The 15,432-nt window shown below is 34.8% G+C and overlaps 1 protein-coding gene across 1 annotated transcript in view; it reads right to left on the reverse strand.

Annotated features, from left to right (window-relative positions):
* DNAH7 (dynein axonemal heavy chain 7) overlaps positions 1–15,432 on the reverse strand; it is a 208,981-nt gene that overhangs the window by 171,342 nt on the left and 22,207 nt on the right. The window contains 5 exon segments of the mRNA XM_081050696.1: positions 1,572–1,751; positions 2,356–2,539; positions 8,287–8,406; positions 13,410–13,535; positions 14,947–15,022. Coding sequence (XP_080906822.1) covers positions 1,572–1,751; positions 2,356–2,539; positions 8,287–8,406; positions 13,410–13,535; positions 14,947–15,022 — 686 coding nt within the window.

A 15,432-nucleotide genomic window follows, 5' to 3' on the forward strand; every position in this document is an offset into this window, starting at 1 on the left:
GGGAGAAGAATAGCTGACAGGGACAAAGCCTCAATTCTGAGCAAGGTGGGAAATCATAACTGATACTCCCACATAAAGCCAAGAACCCTGAAAGCTGAACACTCTGAACAACCTCAGAACACTGAGGACACAATTTCAGACTGAAGAAAGGTGACTGAACCTTTGACTGAGGGGGCAAATGTAAGGGAAATGTCCTGTTTAGGCCTTGTTTCTCAGTGGAGGAAAAAAAGATGGCTGCCTTAAGAATTTGTAATCACATTCCTTTTCTCACACAGATGAGGTTAAGCATTCACACCAGTGGTCCTGGATCTGCAGGGACCTCCAGAGCACCTGTGAAGAGAATATGCAAATTCCAGAGGAACCAACTTAAACCAAGGCCTCAAAGACTTCTCTACCTGAAGTTCTTAAATGTATGAGCCCATAATAATAAAGGAAAAACACTCACAGAAACAAACCAACAGAAGCAGGGGTAGGATCAGCAAACAGAGAGGTAAAACAGTAATGACTACATGACTAAGTACAAGAAAGTATCAGAAATGACCAGGCGTATTTGAAAAAGAACTTAATGGAATTTCTAAAAAACAAAAATAAAACAATTTAAAACTGAGACATTCTATTAAATGGATAATTTCACAATCCTAATGTTGAGTAAAAAATAATACCAAGACATTGATTATTTATAAAATAACTCCATCTATACAAAGATATGGAAAAACTAAAGAAATTGTTTGATACATACAGACATGTGGTAAGGTTATCTTTAAAAATTCAGAATAATAACTATAAAATTCAAGATAGCGATACTTTTGTTTGAAGGTAGAAGGATAGGGATGTGAAGAGGAAGGGGCAATAATGTGTTGGGAGGGCTTAAAGACATCAATAATAATCTATTGCTTAAATTGGATTGTAGGTACACAGGTATTAAGTTTATTACTACCTAAAACTGTACACACTTGTCTCCTGTACCCTTTTTGTATGCACAAAATTTTCATAACTATTTTTAAAACAAAAAAGGAAAAAGAAAGCTACTTACAAAACACAAAAACCTTCTAAATTGAGGACTTTTCAGACATGCTCATTTCATGTACCAGACTGCAATAACTACTGTTTAAATGCCATAATTCAGCAGAGCTTTGTTAACTATTTGGCCAAAGAGAGGAGGGAAGTAGGATCTCTGATTTGAAAGCACGAAGACACTGCTATTTCTGGAAAAGAGTATATGAGGAAGATATTCGCCTGGAGGACAATGTTGGAGAGCTGGGAGAGTACAGGGAGGTTGACAGCATGGTCTGAGCGCTCCAGCAAACACTCACTGATCACAACCTTCATGCTTTCCCCTCAGAAAGTTTTCAGCTGATTCCACTGGAAGACTGGACTAAAACTCTACGTATATTGGAAGAGAAGCTAATTGTTAAATATTACATTTTTGAAGAAAAACTTCCTTATAAGCCAATGTTACTAGGACATTTAAATTCTCCAAAACAGAGGATACCTGTCTACACCTTTGAGAAGTTATTTGAAGTGAATATCATCATGCAAATTCAAGCAATCAGAATATCTTTATTACTTACCCACTTGGAATACAATTTTATCTCAACCCTTGGCACATAACTGACAGCCTTCAACATGACATCATAAACATTTAGAAGGATGTGTATATAGTCATTGAATTCAGGTTCAAACTTAATGGTGTCGTTATCAAGAATCAGCCTCATAATAAAACCTGGGTGTTCAAAAGCTCTAATAGAATCCTGAAAAAAATTATAAATATACATATATGAACATACATATGAATTGTGATAGACTAAGAAGTGCACTGGTCCAAATAAGAATTCATGGAAACTCATCCTTCCTCTTATGCCCTAGACAGTTAAGCCAAAGAGGAAACTCTACTAAAAAGAGCAAGAGCGATTCCCAGCTAGACTTGATTGTATCTAGAATCCACTGGGCCTACAGATCAACTATAAGGTCAGAAAACATAGCATGTGCAAAAGCAGTGGGGCTCTAGAATCATGCACCAAAGAGCTCAAGAAGAGAACATTCAAATTCCCAGGCTCTGCTCATACTGTCACAGGATCTTCTCCCAGAAAGAAAAGAGTTCCTTGTGGAAACTTTCCCCAGCCATCACAATGCAAATTTCCCAATTGTGGGAATTTTCACTAATCTTTACCAACGTTATGATACTCATATATCCTAACTATGCAGGTTGACACTAACTTTTTTAACTAGGTAAGTGTAATAGGTCTAAAGATAATACTTTTTGTTCTCTTACTGTAAAGGTATTTTATTTTCCATCCTGAAAAACTTGAAAAATAAATTAGTAAATGAATATTGGTGTAACTGAACCATACTTACTGGGGGTTGTGCAATTAAATCTGTGAAATCTTGCATGGAGACCAAAGTGAGGTCTTGTAGCTGTAAAGTCATAAGTGTAGCAGCACAATTGAAAAAAGATTCCAATTTGGCACTGCTGTCACCAGTTGGCAATTGCTTTTTTTTATTACCTTGGTAATAAATATTCTGCACTTCTGGAAACCACCTTGAAAGAACAGGAGACTTTTAAAAGTTAATACTTTTCTGGAATTACTCTTTTTACATTAAGCATTAACAGTAACTTCTGGACACCCAAGGTTTTCATAGAAAGGTATAGTGCTAAGTGACATTATCTACTCTCTGAAATGTAAACATTAGCATATTTCACTTCTCCTAGGAAAATAAATTTTAATCATAGCTAATAGAAAATGACTCTATGTGATGTTGTGAGAAAAATGTAAATCTAACTCCCAGAGATCTAAGAATATGATTTATGCACTTTTTCAATAAACATGACAACTAACTTTATTGAATATTACAAGATACTCCTCTGCAGTCTCCAAAATGTTCTTCAGGGAATGGATTTCTTGGTTTAAACCTAAAATGTGAACAACTGATTAAACCAAAGGAAGGTTTATTTGGTTCAACCCACGTGGCATTTTATGCTATTCAATCTGCTTCACAATGACTTGAAAACAAGGCATAAATCAACAAAATCAAGTATATTACTTTTCCATTCCCCTTAATGCGGAATACTGAAAGAGTAACTGGTTTAAAACAAAGTTTTAAATATGTGTATTTTTTCTTATAATAAAAGGATAACAGTGAAATTCATATATAGGTATGTCATGAATCACAAGCAAAGTTTTCAGTTTACAAAACCATTGTCCAACACCACAAAATCAAAATCAAGGAATATTGACAGCTCTTTCATAAGAGATAATAGATTTCTAAAATAGAGACTCAATATAATTTCAGGAGTTGCCTGAATACTCAATGAGAGATCTAAGTTTTAAATATATGTATTCATCCCTTTAACAAATACGTGTTTAGTGTCTACTGTGTGCTGGGAACATGTAAAAATAAGAATATATGACATCATCCTTTCTCCTTATAATAAAGAAGGCAATGTGTCATAGCAGAAAAACAGCTTTGAAGTCAAAGGAGAGAGATATAATTTTCCATTTAAGAAAGGAAGAAATGTTAAGGGTTGTATAGTGAAAATGGAAATTTCACTAAAGAATAGACAGAAATGAAAGGAGACAGACCCCTGAGAAAAGGATCTGAAGTAGAAGTAGGACAGTAGGTAAAATAGATGGGGCTAATATATCTAATAATTTCACTGTCTATAACAAGAGATAAGGGACTAGAAAATAGGATGAAATAAGTGGGGGAACATCAGTGAGAACTTTTGCAGAATGTGGAAATTAAACATTTGGACTTGAGATAGCCTCATACTCTAAAATGAAGTCATGGTGACAGTATTTTCAGAATACAAAAAATAAGTTAGGTCCAGGTTGCAGAAACCTTAAAAGACAAGTTAAGAAATGTGGACTTGAAAATAAAAATTAAAATAAAAAAAGAAACGTGGACTTGCTTTGTTAATAAAAATGAGGCACTGAACTAGGGGATATTTTAGGATTCATTTTGCAGTGGTTTATAAGCTACAGAGGAGGTTAAAAAGCCCTGCCAACGTTAAAAGGGTAGTAGCAAAGGGAATTCAGAGAAAGAAGGACATAGAGAAGATGTTTCTGAGAGAAGGTAATGAATAGTTGGTGGTCATAATATAAGTTTCAATAAATATAAAAAGATTGAAATTACACAAAATTAGAAATCAGTAAAAGAAGGATACTCTGGAAATTCACAGTTACGTGGAAATTAAACAACACAGTTCTAAATAACAAATGAATAACAAACACACAAAATTACAAGGAACATTCGAAAATAATTTGAGATGAATGAAAATGAAAATATATATCAAAACTCATGGCATACAAAGAGTGGTTGATTAGAGGGACATTTATAGCTGTACACAACTACATTAAAAAATAAAAGCAATCTTAATAAGCTAAATTTCCACTAGAAACTGGGAAAAGAAGAGCAAACTGAATTCAAAATAAGACAGGAAAGAAAAAAAGAGTTGAACAGAAACAGACAAAATAGAGACTAGAAAAACAATAAAGAAAATCAACAAAACCAAAAGTTGGTTTTTGAAAAGATCAACAAATTTGACAAACCTAATAGCTAGAATGACCAAGAGAAAGGGAAGACTCAAATTGTCAAGATTGGTAATGAAAAAGAAGACATTAATACTGACCTTACAGAAATAAAAAAAGATTACAAGACTATAATGAACAATTATATGCCAACAAATTAGATAATCTAGCAAATTCCTAGAAAGACGCAAACTACTAAAACTGACTTAAGAAGAAAGAGAAAACATGACTAGATCTATAACAAGCAGAGATTGAGTTAATAGTGTTAAAAATTCCAAAAAACAAATCCAGAACCCAGGAACAGATTGCTTCACTGGTGAGTTCTACCAAATATTTAAAGAAGAATTAACATCAATCCTTCACAAACTCTTCCAAAACAGAAACTTCTAATTTATTTATGAGGCTAGTATTATCATACCAAAACCAGACAAAAATAACTCAAGAAAAAGGAAACTACAGACCAATATCCCTTATGAATTCAGACACAAAAATCCTCAACAACAGAGTAGCAAATTGAATCTAATAGCATATAAAAATGAGTATGCTCCGTGACCAAGTGGGATTTGTCTTAGAAATGCAAAGTTGGTTCAATATATTAAAATAAATGTAATAAACTATATCAGTAGAATAAAGGAGAAAAACCCATTATCTGAATAGATGCAGAAAAAGCTTTTGGCAAAATCGACACTATTTCATGATAAAAACAATCAAGAAACTAAGAATAAAAGGGAAATTCCTCAACACCAACAAAGGACAACTATAAGCTGACTCAATTGCGAAAGACTAAAAGCCTCAGAAAAAAAAACAAAAATGTCCACTCTTGACACTTCCATTCAACATTTCACTGGAGGTTCTAACTAGAGCAATTACGCAAGGAAGAGAAAGAAAACATGCAGATATAAAATAAAGAAATAGAACTATCTCTATTTGCAGATGATAGGATTTTATATAGAGAAAGCTATAAAGACTACACACACAGACACAAATAACCATTCCAACTAATAAACAAATTTGGCAAGGTTGTAAAATATAGAATCAATATAGAAAAAAACATGAAATTAGACTTAATCAAAATTAAAAACATTTGTGCTTCAAAGGACAGTATCAAAAAAGTGAAAGAACAAACCATATAATGGGAAAAATATTTGCAAATCATATGATTGAATAGGGTATATGAATCAATCCAGAATATATAAAGAACTCTTATAACTCAACAATAAAAAGAATCACCCAATACAAAATGAACAATGATTTGAATAGACATTTACCCAAACAAAATAAATAAATGGGCAATAAACACAAGAAAATATTCCCAACATCATTAGTCATTAGGGAAATGCAAATCAAAACCACAATTAGACAGTACTTCACATCCACTACAATGGCTATTATCAGAAAGATGCACAATAAGTATTGGGAAGCATGTGGAGAAATTGGAACACATACTTTGTTGGTAGGAATGGAAAATCTTACAGACCTTTTAGAAAACATGGCACATCCTCAAAAAGTTAAACAGGATTATCATATAACCCGGTCATTCCACTGCTAAGTATATACCCAAAATAACTGAAAACAGGTTTATACAAAATGAATGCTCATAGCAGCATATTCACAATTGACAAAAACCAGAAACAACCAAAATGTCCATCAACTGATGAATGGATAAACAAAATGTAGTATGTCCATACAATGGAATATCGTTTGGCCATGACAGGGAATAAAGTATCGATACATGCTATAACACGAATAAATCTTGAAAACATTATGCTCAGTGTAAGAAGCCAGACAAAAATGGCTACATATTGTATCATTCCACTTACATGAAATGTCAGAATAGGGAAATCCACAGTGGCAGAAAGTATATTAGTGGTTTCCAAGGACTTGTGAAAGGGTGAATGGGGAGTGACTGCTAACAGATACATGGTTCCTTTTGTGGGTGATGGAATTAGTGGTGATTATTGTACAACTTTGTGAATATATTATAAACCACTGAATTGTACACATTAAAGTAGTAAATTTTGTGATAAAGTGAATTATATCTATAAAAAAATAGTTAGCAATACACTGGACATGGCAGGGAGCAGGGTCGGGGTGGTGAGGATGTAGGTGATGAACAAAAGAGAAAAAGTCACAAAGTTTTCAACTTGGCCTGGGCATGGTCTAGAACAGGGTTTGGAGGAAAGAATAAACACTATTATGGAGATGCTGAGATTCTGGTGCTGACATGGCATTCAATTGGAGATATAAAATGAGTAATGACCAGAGATCAGAAAACATATAAGGTCTTGATACAACTGAAACAGATGAAATCATGACATTTTTGAGAATATAAAAAAGAGAAATAACAGCAAACCCCTGGGCAGCCCCTACTCTTGGCAATAGTAAGAATAAGTAGAGCCAGGAAAAGAAATAGAAATAAAGGAAAACAAAAACAAAACAGTCACAGGGACACAGAAAAACAGATTTTCGGAAGGTAGGGGTGATAAACCACAGCAGCTGCTGAGTAGAAGTAGAGAATGAGGACTGAGGGAAGATGTCTGGGTTTGGGGTAGACGTCATAATTAATCATTTGCTCACTGTTTCTCCACTGTGGTGAGCTGATGTTCTGATAAACACATTCTGGCTCACTATTTAAATTATGGTTGAAGGGTTCTTTCATTAGAATCAATCTGGAAGCATCAAGAGATATAGCTCATCAATCTACATCTCTCAGCAAAATTATTTAGTCAAGGTTTGTACCCTACTCTGTACTTTGACATCCAATTTACTAAAATTTACAGTGGTAATGTATTTCTGGGAATAACCCTGAAGTGATAGATCAAGATAATTGATTCTTATTCCGTCCTTAAGAGGTCATTTTCTTCTCTGTAATTAATTATGGGATTTCATTCAGCACATCTCCTCTCTTTATGTTAACTAAATACTAATATTAAACAAAAATGTAAAGTTCTTTCAAATAATGTCAGAAAAAGAATTTGATTCTGACATATTAGAAAGAAAGATATTAGAAAGATATTAGAAAGAAAGGTATTAGAAAGAAAAAAACATTAAATAAAGATTCAGTCTTAAACTATCTAGATACATTTCTCAGTAACTTTTGGAAATCATGAAGATAAGTTAGAGTTTCATGTCCTCTGTTATCTTGCATTTGATCTAGTTTTAATGTCCTATTTATAATAATGTTATAACCCATGATAGAGACAATTTTCCTGTATTGTTTCAGAACATTATCTGGCACCTGTATCAATAATTATCATATGTGGCTATTCCATTTTGAAGGGCCAATGCAATAAGATGTTTAATTATCATTTGATAAATGATATTGTAAATTCCTTTAAATATATTTCCCAACCTGATCTTTCTTTAAACTCTTCTACATCCTCCATCCAAAAACAAAATTATAAAGGTACAGTAACTTGCATGTAATAATAGTAGATATCAAATAGGTATCTGGCAAGTAACTAGTTTTGATCATTCCCCCATGGTATCCAATCCCACTCTCAAAGCCAAGGTAGATGCCAGATTAAGAAGAAAAGAAACCATTAATTATAGTTATTTTAGTTGCTGTACAATCTATGCTGTGTAGAATAGCTAGATAGACATTACAGACCAAGGCAGATAAAGGAAACATATTTAACTCTTAAACAGAAATGATTACAAACTTGTTAAAATGGAATTTTCTAAAAGCAGCTGAAATGCAGTGCCCATCAATCATTTTTAAATCTATATTTTCCTACATGAAATTTTAAAATTTTACATTTTCAGTAGAGTCTCTTTGGCAGTTTCCATGTGTCTCATGACAATGGTCTGAAAATTTGACAGTTCTAACGCCTCCTGGCGATTGTGAAATTCTTCAGTATCAATTAAGCGTAACTTTCTGCAAGAGATAAAAATGAACAGTGATTTAAGTACGAGGTGTTTTTGTATGCAATATTTTGCTATTTGATTCCTTTTCAAAAAATATTTCTTGGTCTTATGACTAAAATTTGTGTTTCATAAAGTTAAATATTCAAGTATATGAGATATAAAATTAAAAATAATTAATATGATTAAATTCAACAGGAACTCAGTATATTACAAAACTACACTGTGAATTAGAAGGAAGTTGCAATAACTGGGGTTTGATGGACAGTTTAAACTGACTTTTGCTTTCAAACTGGAACCATTAAAACAGGGAAAGAAGTAGGGCTCAAAGTTTCCAGGGGCCACTGCTCTTAAAACAAAGACTGCACCCTCCCTGAAAAGAAAGCAGCCTTGAATATTAGGAAACCATGGGTAGGGGGGGAAATGTCACACCTAATAAAGACCCAGTATATGAAAATCTTTTGAACCTGCCTGTTTTTGTTTTTTGTTTGTTTGTTTGTTTGGTTTTAGAAAACATAAGTGTTTACTCCAGTCAACAGCTTTCAATACAACCTCATTGCTCACTACAATACCATGAATCTTTGTAACATTTAAGAATTATTTCTGGAGGATTAACTAAAATGAAAGAACAACATAACCTATTAGTATCCTTGTACTACTCACCTCAATTTTCAGATTCCTTCCCTATTTCCATGTGATTAAGTGATTTCTATGTTACCTGACAGTAAAAACTGTTAAAAACATTACATTTAATTTTTACTTAAAGACCAACGTAAAATCCTGCTTAGTAAACAAAACACATTTTGAATCTATTTATTTATATTCCTCTCAACCTAAAATCCATCTCACAGGTTACGATGCATTTAGTACACAGCACCAGTAATGCATTAGGCACAGAGTAGGTACAACCATTGCTAGAGCACCCTTGGTAATGCGTTCTTCTGGACAATTGAGCAGTGTAAAGCAATGTTTTAAATAAGATGCTTTGAAAACTTAGCATAATAGCACATTCTAAAGACACTCTGCCCTCTTTTTATACTTCTTGGTCCACGTTTTCAGCATGATCTTGTGTTGTAAAGCTGTAACTGTGTACCAGGGTTGAGCATGCAGTGTGCGGCACCGAGTGAGTAGCTGCTAGGGAAGAAGCCTGGCATTCCTTTGCCCCTGAGCCACCAGACCAATCTGCCCTGCAGTTCCTTAGTGTTTGATTTGCAACAGAATTCTAGGCACAGGCCACCCACCTTTTTTGAGACTGAAACCTCTGCGGATAACATTTCCCAAATGGTTAATAGGCTAAATTATTAAGAAGATGGGAAAAATACTACCAGACACGGTTCCTACTTTCCCAGGATGATCCCTACAATAAGCTGGCAGGAGAACAGTAGTTTTAACCACTGGGATAAGACTATAGAAAGAATCAGAAAAAAAGATCCTGCACTAGCTTGAACATGGTTTAGCAGAAGGAGAATGTTTATAAGTCTCTAAAAGTTTTATGGTGATGAGTTTTCTAACCGCCCAAATCTCTTCTTCATCTTAATTTTCTGTTAATAGACAAATAAAACCACACATCACCCAGACTGTGAACCTCAGATCTTCTCTGAACTCTTCCTGTGCCTTACAAGCCACATCCCATCAGATGTGAATTTCTGTACACTCAGCTTGTGTCCCTGCTGCCTCACACCTGCCACAGGCTGAAACCCACCTCAACCCTTGGGTCCATTAGGCAAGAGGGATTTCAACAATCCTGGACCAACACTCGGGACTCGGCACCAAGTCAGTCTCTGACTTGGATCTTGGGTTCTCAAAGCTAATCTTACTTCTCACCAGAATCAGAATGCCCACCCCCCAAAAAGCCACTCCAAGTGCCTACATTTTATGCCTGTTCCAAGTAATTTTTTCCCCTTTCCTAGAATTAGAAACAAATGTTGCTCTTGCCAGTCTCCCTCCTTTGCTACATTAAAAGCAGCACACTCTAGGCAGTGTTCTGCAGTTGCTTTTTTCATTTACTAACAATACATCCTGGATGCCTTTCCATATATTAGCATACTGAGAGTCTTCTCATGCATACTTTATAGCTGTGTAATATTCCACTGTGTGAATGTACTATAACTTATTGAACCTGTCCTCTCGATGGATACATGGCTGTTTCCAGTTGTTTACTACTATCAACAAATGCCACACCAAAGGACCTTAAACCTGTACCATTTCCTACATTTTCAAGTGTATTTGTAGGCTAATTTCCTGAAGTGAGATAGCTGGATTCGAGTGTAAATCAATTGGTGATTTTGATAGATACAGCTAGATTCCCCTCAGATGGGGGTGACTGTTTATCCAAGCCTCACCAACAAAGTGTGATGTCAATATTTTGGAACATTGTCAATTTCATACACAATAGAATGACTTCTCAGTGTAGTTTTTACTTCCATTTCTCTTTGCATTTCTCTTATTATAAGTTACGCTAACCATCTTTTTAATATGTTTAAGAGTGATTTAACTTGTATCCTCTCTGAATGATGTACAGGAAATGAATCCATAGTGCTCTAATCTAGCAATATTTTCTTGGGCTCACCTTGGTCAAATCATGCATTTAAAAAAATCCATTTTATCTTTTAATATAAGCCTCATTTTTGTAGACATCTGCCTTTTATATTCAACTATTATAATTTACAGCGTATAATAATTTCTACACTCACACATATTCTATATATACACATATTCGAACCCTCATATGTATACTACATTTCAAGCACAAATCCCTATGTGCTACCTTTGGACTGCATTACAAATGCTCTCTGACATGAAGTGGGTTCCGTAAGCGTAAATCCTGAATGACATGAATTGGCACATTCCCATCTAGAGTGCATCCCTTTAGGTTTCCACACGCAGGCACTTTAGAGTCATTCAGACAATGTGTTTGCATTACCATCCCCTCATCCATCGCCACACATAGAGATGTCCTATAACTTCAAGACCTGCTGAGGTTCAGGGCAAAAGACTGGCACCTGGTGGAAGGACGCCCTGTGTGTTCAGAGCTGGCTTCCCCTGAGGAGCAGCAGCCTCACTGTGCCCCCCACTCTCAACACGCACGCTGACAGCAAACACGATGTACGTCTGCAAAGGCAACAGAGGCGTCAATGCGGTTCTCTTTCCATCCACAGATTGCAAAGCTTCTTTCTCCCTGGTCTTTATCCTGGATGCCCTAAGGTTTGCTTCAGTTGCTGCCACCTCTGCCACCACCACCATGGACACATCCACTATTTACTGTTTCCTTATTTCAGCTTTGTTCCTTCTTCTTCTTCCCCTACCTCCTTTCAATTTCTTGTCTCTTGCCTCCTGACATTGTCTAACAAAGTGCAGCCCTTTATGGATAATCCTAAGCAGTGCAGCCCCATCTCCCAGTCCAGTGTGTTCTGGCAGTCCACATGCGGATGGATATAAAAGGAAACAACTGTGGTGGTGTTTTGAAAATGAAAGGTACTACTGTATGTAAACATCTTTTGTGAAAGTGATATACTATGTTGTATGACCGTATGATTACATGCAAAATTAGATCATGGATCTTGTCAGGGAGAGGTATTCGAGCCCCAGTGAGAAAAACATAGGGCAGAGAGATGGTCCCTTCCTATTCCTAAGAGCCAAATTCAAGGAAACAAAGAAACCCACACTCTACAATGGAAAGCTGAAAGAATGTGGTGTGTAGCCTGACTGACCAAAGCCAGTTTTATGCCATGTGTGTATGTATACATGTGTGGAAATACAAATATTTGGTTATATGAACACAAAGAAAAATATGGAAAGACACCCCACTACATGGTTATCATGCCTTTTGCTGGGTCACTGGAAAGAAGGCCCGGTATGAGGGAAAGAAGAAAGGCTGGTAGGAGTCAGGCAAAGAAAAGAAAAAAAGATTGCACTTAAAAAGTATACATGATAACATTTATATACTTATTTACAATTACATATGTATCTATGGAAAGAAATTAAACTTTGTTAAACAAAGGAAGTAAGGGAGAAACAAATGGAGTGAGGGAGGAAACAGGCCTTAGATACCACAGACGCAGCCTTTTTTTTGGGGAGGGGAGGACTGGAGAGCCTCTGATCAAATGGTGGCAGAACTGGGCATTCCAGCTCCCTGGAGCAGGCCCCAGGAGCAAGATTAGAATTAGGTGCTCTTGTGCGCTGAAGAGCCTAACTTCAGAAGGAGTTAGAGATGCTGGTGGGCCTGGAGCCTGCTCACCCCCAACAGTGCATGTCAAGGGGGTTCCCAGAGGACAGCCCCTTCTGTACAGCTCTGCTTCTGTAACACTCATAACTCTTAGCTTTCCCTCTGCTGATCTGCAGGAAGCGAAAATGTGCTCAGTTATTGTGCCTCCGTGTGATCAGGACAATCAATGCAATAAAAACCAGGAGGCTCTGGAGACCATGTCACATGTCAGCCAGGCCTGCATTTGGCGGGGCGTGAGAAAGGGCTCAGACCACCTTGCAGACCAGGATGCCAGCATCATAAAACAGGTTCATCCAGGTTTTGAGGGTCCTGTTGGGAGACCTCTACTTAAGAAAAATAACATAGTCTATAAAAACATATGTCCACGGGTGCATATTGCTAGGACGTACCCCCCCCCAGGGCCTTGGAAGTGGTGGTGTGAGGGAGGGGATATGAAACTGGGGCTTCCAAAATGGGAGGCAAACTGTCCTCAGCCCAGGGCCAAGCTCTTTGGGATCAAAGCCCCCACCAGAGTTCAGCTCCTTAATGGTGATGGCCATTTAAAGTATGTGTGGTATTGGGGTCGGGGTGGGGAGGGGAGAATTGGGTTAGAGATAAAGGCGGTATTTATTTTTTATTCTATGTATTTCTATATTGTTCATTTAAAATCATGTTTAAATACATTAAATTTGTAATTATTTTTTAAAATTTCAGTTAAAATAGTAAAAAAAATAATTAAGATGTAATAAAATAACTTCCATCTCTTGAAAGAAAAAAGAAATAAAAATCTCAGTAAGGCCAGAAATACTCACCTAAAAGTACTGTGCCACAAATCTAGCACGGCCAACATTGTAGGGTTTATTGCGTTCAAGTGATCCTTAATATAATTGTTTGCAGCTAAAAAAGATTTCCTCCAAGGTTTTGGAAGAATTTCCATTCTGAAAAACACAGAGGAAATATTCAATTACCTTCTTTAAAAAAAATCAAAAGAAAGTATTTTTATTGTCAATGTAGTTTTAGAGTAATAATAGCTTAATTTTAATTTAACAATATGATATATCCTTCAAAGAAATAACAAAACATGCTAATTATGTTTTAAAATATAGAAAAGTCATGCTCTTTATGGATTAGTAAAATTTCAGGATAATAATTAATGCATATGAAATTAGATTCGAATGTTTATCACATAAGGTAATCAATTTTTTCTCTAAATACTTGATCTTATTGAGTTTAAAAATAAATCATGATGATCAAACAGAAACAGTAGTCGGTTGTTTCATATACATCTTGAAAGATTTTCTTAAGCTGGATACAAAATGTTAAAATTTCTCTTTTATTTTTAAAACATTTTAAGTACATAGTCCAGCCTGCCTATAGAAATCCCCTCAAACTTCACCTATATTAATGTGTAAAGGTCACTTACAAAATCACAAACACTAACTTCTTATTTAAACACATTTATTCTGTAACTCCTATGACTCGAAGAACCATCTTTTATATATTAAAGATGTGTCATCTTCATCTTTCAGAGTGCATTTAAACATTTACATTGTATGCTTATAATTTTTTACTCTACTTGATTTTAAACAGCGTTGTTTTATTACATAGTAAGTTTAATTCACTTTTTTAAAGTTTTGGCCATACCATCTTTACAAGTACAAAGGATGATCTTTATCTATCTCCAGGAAAAAAGCTATTCTCCATAGATGATATGTTGGAAATGGCTACAAGACTTTTTCTTGTCCTTATAGGAAACAATTTGGGGCACTTTTAAATGTTATAAAAGAAACAAAGTAAAACTGAATTGGTTACTTCATTATATAAATATAAGTTCTATTCTTCAAATTGTTTAAGAGATTTATTCCTCAACGTTAATTATTTTAGGGAAATAAATAACAAGTGGATTTTCCCATTAAACGTGCTATATTTTAATCCATGTAATAAATTGAAACATATTCTATATATGTATATGTTCTGCAACATTCCCAGTGTGTTCTGGGGTATTCAAATTGCCATCAAGCTTTTATGTCTTATTATATTTGTTGCCTGTGCTGGGAGCTGTGGAGATACAAAGATCTATATCTAGTCTTTCAACAGGGTACTTACATTTCAACCACCTAGGTGTGCATCTGTTCATGTGTCTATATGTCTACCCATCTATCCATCAATTTGTAAACCTACCATATTCGGGTTTAAATATATAAATAAAGATAGTAGGAACAACCAGTTGTATATATGAAACACATAAATTATAAACATATATAAGAAAATAATACCAGTGTATAAATATATACACATACACAGAAATGGTCACATAATCAATATTCATAGAGGAAGTTGATCACTTACTCAGCACGATGGGGTAGAAGTTCATCTGCCTTTTTATCACTTTCTTTTTCTCTAGGATCTTTCAATACAAAATCAACTAAAAGAAAATTGAAAGTTCTGATCAATAACCTTATATTAATTATAGTATATTCCAAGCAACTGCAAAACCAATTCTATTAAAGTTGTTTAAATTATGTTAAGTTTTTAAAAATAATGAGCGATTTGTGCATTTATGAATACAAGAAAAAATTTTAAACTATGTCTTTATTTTTGAGAGTATATCTTCTTTCTTAACAATGTCCCTATTCTTTCATTTGAAAATAATAATAGCTTTTAATATCCTTTATATAATAATTTTCCTTTATAGCTATTCCACCAAAAGTAGTTTTCGTTGAATTGAAGGTCAACAACACATAGTAGTAGTAGTTTTCCTTCACTAAAATATATATATATATACACACAAATATATATGTATATATATAATATATGTGTATGTATATATGCATA

Source organism: Rhinolophus hipposideros (assembly GCF_964194185.1).
Source record: "Rhinolophus hipposideros genome assembly, chromosome: 6".
Taxonomy (NCBI): Eukaryota; Metazoa; Chordata; class Mammalia; order Chiroptera; family Rhinolophidae; genus Rhinolophus; species Rhinolophus hipposideros.